This window comes from Juglans regia, chromosome 11, assembly GCF_001411555.2.
Source record: "Juglans regia cultivar Chandler chromosome 11, Walnut 2.0, whole genome shotgun sequence".
NCBI classification, from domain to species: domain Eukaryota; kingdom Viridiplantae; phylum Streptophyta; class Magnoliopsida; order Fagales; family Juglandaceae; genus Juglans; species Juglans regia.
This window is the reverse complement of record NC_049911.1, coordinates 18,605,620-18,614,084: the sequence shown is the minus strand read 5'-3', so window position 1 is coordinate 18,614,084 and position 8,465 is coordinate 18,605,620. Positions and strand designations below refer to the sequence as shown.

Sequence of the window (8,465 nt, the reverse complement as noted above, 5' to 3'; positions counted from 1 at the left end):
GCAAATATAATTTCTACAAACAAAGACTACTTAGAGTTCGTATGTATCACCCCGTATTTTAGTTTAATGTTTGACCTTGCTAATTTCGAGGACGAAATTTTTTTTAAGGGGGGAGGATGTAACACCCCGTATTTTAGTGTATTTTTATTGAATGATTATTTTTATGTTATTCAAAAAAATTATTCTTTTGTTTTAAAATTACTGGATTTTAATTGGGTTATTTTTAGGATTTTTAATTTGGTGAAAATTATTTTTATGTGCTTTCTTAATATTTATTTATTGTTATGTATTTAAATTGCTTTTAATATTTAAATTAATTACTGTGAGATTTAATTATTTCAATTTGACTTTACCATTACGTTTAAATTATTTTATTTAATTTGTGGTTTTAAAATCATTTCCGTTGGATCATTTTCGTGACCCAAGTTATGAGGATTGGACCTCATTTCTTTTTCCCTCTTTTTCTTTCCTCTCCTTTTCTTTTCCTTCCTTTTTCTTTTTTCCCTTATTTTCTTTCGGTCCCTTCTCTCCCGCGCGAACCCGATTCCCTCTCTCTCCTTCTCTCTCCCCGTGCGACTTCGGCCTCCACCCCAGCCCGCCGCCGTCGAGCCGCCGTGGTCGACACCGCCCCCTCCATTCGGTTCCCCTGCCGCCGGCGACCTTACCCTACCAACCTCACTTCCATCCGAGCCACCGTTAGCCCCCACGAGACCCACGAAGCCGCGGCACTCTTTCCGCCGTTGCGCCGCCGTCGCACCGCCATTGGCCACCATCTTCCTACCACTTCATCCCCGACCTCTTGGCAACCCTTTGGACCCAACCCCGGCTCCGATCCGTCACCGGTGAAGCCCCACCAAGTCCATTTCCGATTTGTACGTTTTTGGCCTTAAACCACCATTTGCGCCGTCATCCACGGCAAACCACCACCACCATTGGCTTCACCGACCTCTCTAGGCCCTACCCTATCATTTTGGGGTCTTCGTTTGTCTCCGTTGAAAATTGGGTATTTGTGACCCACGGCCACAGTGTATTTTACACTGTGGTGTTGCTCAGACGTCGCCTTTTTCAGCTTCGTGATCCTCCGGAAATTATCATATAGCGTTGTAAGTATTTCTCCAAAGAATTCTCATGAATTTTATGTATTTTTGCACTAACCCATTTTATTGTATTTTTTGGCATGCCGGACTGAGTCCGAGGAGTACGGGGGTCGGATGGATTTGTGATTGGAGTTGTTGGTTTGATTGGATTGGATTGGATTGGATTGGTTTGGTTATTGGTTATTGATGGATTTTGGATTGGTTGGTTCATGTGCATTTCATTATTTCATGCATGTTCATGTTTGTAAAGGAAAACTGGGTTTTCGTGTATTGCATTCATGTTCATGTGTTTATGAAAACTGGGTTTTCATGTGAATGATTTGTTGGGTGCGTGTGTATCACGAACCCCAAGCCGAGATGGGGCATTATCTCGGTGGAGCTCCTCTGGTTACTCGGGAGCGGAATAAACTGAGTAACGTCCCCTGGATTGTCGCTGGGCGACAATGGGATCGGACGAGAGATTCGTGCCGACTCCGTGGTCCTTCTGCTGGCGGGGACTAGAGGATGTTTGGCCATGTACGCGCTGGGCGCGGAACTGGGCATCGCTCGTTGCGTAGTGAGTGCTCGGCCATGTACGCGCTGGGCGCGGAACTGGGCATCGCTACGAAGCCAGGACGTGCGGATGGTCCCTAGGGGAGGCCATGGTGCATAGGGTATTGACGGATTAAATGGACTATTTTCTGGGAAAAATAGTGTGAGTTGGATTTTGTGTAAATCATTTTCTGGGAAAATGTTTTACGGATTATTTGTGGGCCAAATGAGATTTTGGCGTGTGTTGGAAAATTAATCATTTTCGGGAAAAATGATATTTTGAGGAAAAATGCATATTTCTTTATATGCATGCACGTTGGTGGCATTAATGCATTTTTATTCCTGAGGATATTATTATTTTTGGGTTATACTTACCTGCGGTACCATTCTGTGGTAACGCAGATTTTGATGCAGATGTGGAGGAGGAGGGTGAGCCTGAGGAGACGGCTCCGCCCGAGGAGTGATCTGGGATCACTGTTTATTGTTATTTTATTTTACCCTTCTGTATTTTCGGGACATGTGTTAACTTTATTTTGGATGACTGTATAACTGCTTTTAAATCTTTACTGATGTTTACTTGTATTTAAATTCTGGTACTTAGTTGACTAATCCGCTGCGTTGTTGTTGTACACCGTTGCATGTACACACACTGGCACTTCGTTGGGATGTGTGACCGTGTTGTCATCATCCCGGTGTCTCGATTCCCGTATTTTCTCTACATGGGGGTCGGGGGCGCCACATCGTACAAGTCAACGATGAGCATCCATGAACTTTCATTATAAGCAAGAGAGGATCCATACACGTCATGATCATGTATGTGCGAACTGGGAAGAAGAATAAGAAGAAGAAGAAGAAGAAGAAGGCATCTCTGAAAAGAGATGTGGGCGAGTTAGTGGAGAATAGAGTAACTCGCGAGGCTATTAATTGCACAAAGATATTGTCATGAACCGGCGGCTGGCATTGGGACAAGAACACGAAGGAACCCTAGAGTAGAGAAACTAAGAGAAGAAAGGGGGAGATTCTGGGCATCGAACTTGAAGTGAGAAGTGAAGTTGCTTGAAGTGTAAGTGTTTTAAGTGAAGAACTTAGAACGACGACGTAAGAGAAAATGGAGAAGCGGTGCGTAGCGAGGTCCTAAAGGAAGAGTCGGTGTGCGTGCGTTTTGATGTTGAGTCTTGAATGGGTGTGTGAGTTTAGTGTGAAATCTGAGCAGTGTGCGTGCGTTTTTAAATTGGGCATGGGTGCGTGCGTTTTACGTTATGCTTTGGGCGTTTAATAATTGTTAAACGCACCGTTTAAGTTGAAAGACTTCAAAAGGTGCGTTGGGAAATTTCTGGGATTAAGACCTGTATGCAACACAGAGTTTAAAGTGTTATTTCAAGTATTGAGTCTGTCATTTTAATTGGAAGTCAGTCATGGTTAGTTTATCATTTGAAGAGTTAGGCTACTTTTGGGTAGCAAAGTATTCTCAACACTCTTCAAGTATTTTCGTACTTATGAAAATACTTCACATGCCAAACAACTTAAAATACTCTCAATGGGACCCACAAACCCACTTCAATCTCTACTCATAACTATTCATAAACATTCTATAATATTTATCACTATTATATATAAATAAAAAATAATTTCACTATAACATTTATTTATATTATATATAAATAAAAAATAAAATCACTATAATATTTATCCCTATTAAGTATAAATAAAAAATAAAATCACTATAATATTTATCACTATTATATATAAATAAAAAATAATTTCACTATAATATTTATTTATATTATATATAAATAAAAAATAAAATCACTATAATATTTATCCATATTAAATATAAATAAAAAATAAAATCACTATAATATTTATCACTATTAAATATAAATAAAAAATAAAATCACTATAATATTTATCACTATTATATATAAATAAAAAATAAAATCAATATAATATTTATCACTATTATATATAAAAAAATATTTAGACAATATAATATTTATCACTATTATATATAAAATAAAATAAAATCACTATAATATTTATCACTATTATATATATAAAAAAATATTTAGACAATATAATATTTATCACTATTATATGTAAAATAAAATAAAATCACTATAATATTTATTTATATTATATATAAATTAAAATTAAAATCACTATAATATTTATCCCTATTAAATATTTATAAAAAATAAAATCACTATAATATTTATCCCTATTAAATATAAATAAAAAATAAATCACTATAATATTTATCACAATTATATATAATTAAAAAATAATTTCACTATAATGTTTATTTATATTATATATAAATAAAAAAATAAAATCACTATAATATTTATCCCTATTAAATATAAATAAAAAATAAATTTGTTATAATATTTATCCCTATTAAATGTAAATAAAAAATAAAATCACTATAATATTTATCACTGTTATATATAAATAAAAAATAAAATTACTATAATATTTATCACTATTATATATAAATAAATAATCATTTCACTATAATATTTATTTATATTACGTATAAATAAAAAATAAAATCACTATAATATTATCCCTATTAAATATAAATAAAAAATAAAATCACTATAATAGTTATCACTATTATATATAAATAAAAAATAAAATCGCTATAATATTTATCCCTATTAAATATAAATAAAAAATAAAATCACTATAATATTTATCACTATTATATATAAATAAAAAATTAAATCAATATAATGTTTATCACTATTATATATAAATAAAAAATTAAATCACTATAATATTTGTTACTATTATATATAAAAAATATTTAGACACTATAATATTTATCACTATTATATATAAATAAAATCATTGTTAAAAAAAATCAATTATTGATAAGACCTACATCTTTTTCAATTATCTATATTAAAGTCAACAACTCAATATACTTTATACATCCAAACAATTTAAAATATTTTCAATAGGACCTATAAATCCACTTCAATCTTTACTCATAACTATTTATAAATATTCTCAATACTTCTCAGGTATTCTCACTATCCAAACGTAACTTTAGGCTGTGTTTGGGTAACAGAGATACCTCAATACTTTTCAAGTATTTTCGTACTTTTAAAAATACTTTACATACCAAACAACTTAAAATACTCTCAATGGGATCCACAAACCCACTTCAATCTCTACTCATAACTATTCACAAATATTCTATAATACTTATCACTATTATATATACATAAAAAATAAAATCACTATAATATTTATCACTATTAAATATAAAAAAAATCATTATAATATATAAATAAAAAAATCACTATAATATATAAATAAACAATAAAATCACTATAATATATAAATAAAAAATATTTATCACTATTAAATATAAATAAAAAATAAAATCATTATAATATTTATCTCTATTATATATAAATAAAAAATAAAATCACTAAAATATATAAATAAAAAATAAAATCACTATAAGATATAAATAAAAAATAACATTACTATAATATTTATAACTATTATATATATATAAATAAAATCATTATAATATTTATCACAATTATATATAAATAAAAAATAAAATCATTATAATATTTATCATTATTATATATAAAGTAAAATAAAATCACTACAATATTTATTAATATTAAAAAATCACTATAATAAAATCATTATAATATTTATTACTAAAAATAAAATCACTATAATATTTATGGGACTTACACATTTTTCAACTACCTACTCAAAAGTCAACAACTCAACATACTTCACACATCTAAATAACTCAAAATATTCTCAATGGGATCCACAAACTCATTCCAATCTCTACTCATAACTATTCATAAATATTCTCAACACTTCTTAACACTTTTTAACAGGTAAACGTACCCTTAGTTACAAGTAAGAGAAATGCAAGAATAAGATGAGAAGTGAGTGGAAAGGCAGGAATAATTGCACACCGCTACAGTGGCTGATCCCTATCAATACTCTTTTCGATAGTCTTTTTATCAAACATCTTCCGTGCACTCTGTTCTTCTTCTTGCAGCAACCATCTCCTACGTTTCTTCATCTTCCTCTATTACACAACATTTCCCCAGCAGGTTCTTACCAGATAATTGAAGCTCGCTACCAAAACACTCTGCAACCGAAAAGTCAAAGGTTCTTCACTCGTTTCATTTTACTTATAATCTGTAATCACGTATACATGAGCTTGCTAGATAAAATTTATTTCAATTACGAACTGTCTCTTTGGTTTTCATTGAAACGATTTTAGCATTAAAAAAGCTGATCTCTCTTTAGTTATCAGTTCTTGACTCAGTCAACAAATGGATAGAAAGATGAATAACATTGAAGATGATCATCAAGAGCTATCCCATTTGTTTGTTTCTCTGAGAGAGAAGCTGGAAAGAATTCCTTCCATATCCTCCGATTGTTGCATCTTTAGAGTTCCTAAACGACTCCGAGAGTTAAATGAAAAGGCATACACTCCTCGGGTAGTCTCTATCGGTCCACTGCATCATGACAACGAGGGCCTCCGAGCCATGGAAGTGCCCAAGCTGCATTACCTCAAAAACTTTTTACTGAGGACCAATGCGAGCATGGAGGACTATCTCAATCTTTTGAAGGGGAGAGAAGAAAGACTTCGCAACTCTTACGGAGAGCCCATCAAACTTACAAGTAATGATTTTCTGGAAATGATTCTGGTGGATGCAGCTTTCGTCATTGAGGTAATGTTGCAGTACCATTCCCCAAACAAGGCAAATTATAATGGATATCACTTTATACTTGGTAACCGATTGCTAATTAAAGATGTCAAGTATGACATGTTACTACTTGAAAATCAGCTTCCATTTTTCATTTTGGAGGAGCTCTTTCTCAAGGCCAGAATCATCATTCCTCCCGAACATGATGAGAGACTTTCTCTAATTAGGCTTACCCATCACGTCTTCGAAACGCAGGCATATTTGGAGGGGGTAGGTCAGCCTCTAGGAAAAATATGCTTATCTGAAATAGAACATTTTGTTCATTTCATAAGAATTTGTCACCTACCACAGACCCTACCACCCAAAGGAAAACTAAGAACTGTAAGCATACCTAGTGCAACACAGCTACATCAGACTGGGGTCAAATTTAAGGTTGCATCAACTGGAAACCTCTATGACTTAAGATTCAAAAATGGAGTTCTGGAGATTCCACATTTTCGAGTTCGAGGTTCAACAGAGTCCCTTTTTGGTAACCTCATTGCCTTTGAGCAATGCCGTTTTGATGCTAATTACATCAGTGACTATCTATTTGTCATGGATCGTCTCATTGAAACTCGAGAAGATGTGGAATTACTTGTTCGAAATGGAATCATCGAAAGTAAGCTACTCGACAGCAAAGGGGTGGTGACTTTCATTAAGCACCTTGTCCCAGGAACAATCATGCGTAGTAGAGAATTCTATTTTACTGATGTTTGTGAAGACTTGAATGCTCACTGCAATGTCCTTTGGAACAAGTGGAAGGTAACCTTGAGGGAAGATTACTTCAGTTCTCCATGGGCTGTCCTTTCTCTTACCGCAGCTGCTACCCTTCTCTTACTCACTTCCATTCAAACAGTGTGTTCAATCATTTCTCTGTAGGCCAGTGATTGTGATCTCAACCTTAAATAATAGCATATGGCCTGCTGGCATAACATTCAAACCTCCAAAATGGAAGTTTGGGTTCAACCCCCCTCCCCCACTCAAAAAAAAAAAAAAAAAAAAAACCTTAAATCATTGTAATAATGATGATGATGATCATAATTGTGTATTTTTTGTCCTAGAATAACGTCAAAGTTATATTGATTTTAGATTCCTTTTTCCATGCTCAAGATAGCAATTATTAATGGCAACTCATGGTCATGTTCTCAAATTAATGGTATCTAATTAAATTTGTCTTCAAAACCTGAAACAGCATAAGAAATCTTAGTACTTGATGACATCAACTCGACCGCATTAATATTAAGTTACCTAAGAGTGTTGCAGTACGGTATCATGACTCGAAGCCTGCCTCCATTATCTATATATATATATACATATGCACTTTCTGTGATTTATTATCTATTTTTCAATTGGCATATATAGTCCATCGATCATATGTATTTATTAGGGCTTTCGTGTTATTAGTTTTGATGATCAATAAGATTTAGATCGAAGCGCTTTAATTTCTTCTTTCTAAGGAAAATTAAGATGCTTCATTTGAATTTACGAAAGCCATCAAACAATACTAGAGATAGACTTACTCATGGCGAGCAGCAAGCTTAACATTGAGGGTATGGAATTTTCAGCGGACTGATACCATGTTGGACATGCATGAGTTCGATGTAATTTTATGAATGAATTGGTTTGCTACTTATCATGCTAGCATTCGGTACTTCGAGGATGTAGCATTTAAGCCTTAAAGACAGCTGGAGTTTAAATTTAAAGGTTCATCTATCAAGTCTCCATTATGGTGAAATATTCAATGGAGGTAGCTAAGCACACATATAATCAACTCATTAGTACATACATATATATATATATATATAGTTCATGTATCAAATCCTAATATATATATAATATGATCGTGGCTACATATATATATATATATTGTTGATTGTTTAATTTGTTAATCATAATGGATATTGTTGAATTTTTTGTGGGACCCGGGAAGAAACTAGTTTTGTGAACAAAATTGTGGTTTTGTTAGGAGTTTCTGAGTGATTGAGACTCAAAAAATTATACAAAAAGGCATGGTAGTTTCTAATTATACCAGGTAGGTTATGAATTGTGATCAAAGCTGTTGATCACACCCATTTGAATATCTTAGGCTGGCCAA

At 33.0% G+C, this 8,465-nt stretch overlaps 1 protein-coding gene across 2 annotated transcripts; it reads left to right on the top strand.

The window, feature by feature from the left end:
* The first annotated feature begins 5,569 nt into the window (after positions 1-5,569).
* LOC108997242 (putative UPF0481 protein At3g02645) lies at positions 5,570-7,374 on the top strand. Of its 2 annotated transcripts, none has more exons than XM_018973428.2 (2): positions 5,570-5,786; positions 5,935-7,374. In XM_018973428.2, exon 2 carries the CDS (start codon positions 5,954-5,956, stop codon positions 7,247-7,249), a length of 1,296 nt encoding a protein of 431 aa, XP_018828973.1. In that variant the 5' UTR covers positions 5,570-5,786; positions 5,935-5,953; the 3' UTR covers positions 7,250-7,374. The 2 variants fall into 2 exon arrangements, with proteins under 2 accessions (XP_018828973.1, XP_018828971.1); XM_018973426.2 differs by having other exon boundaries at positions 5,928-7,374.
* The last annotated feature ends 1,091 nt before the right edge of the window (positions 7,375-8,465 follow it).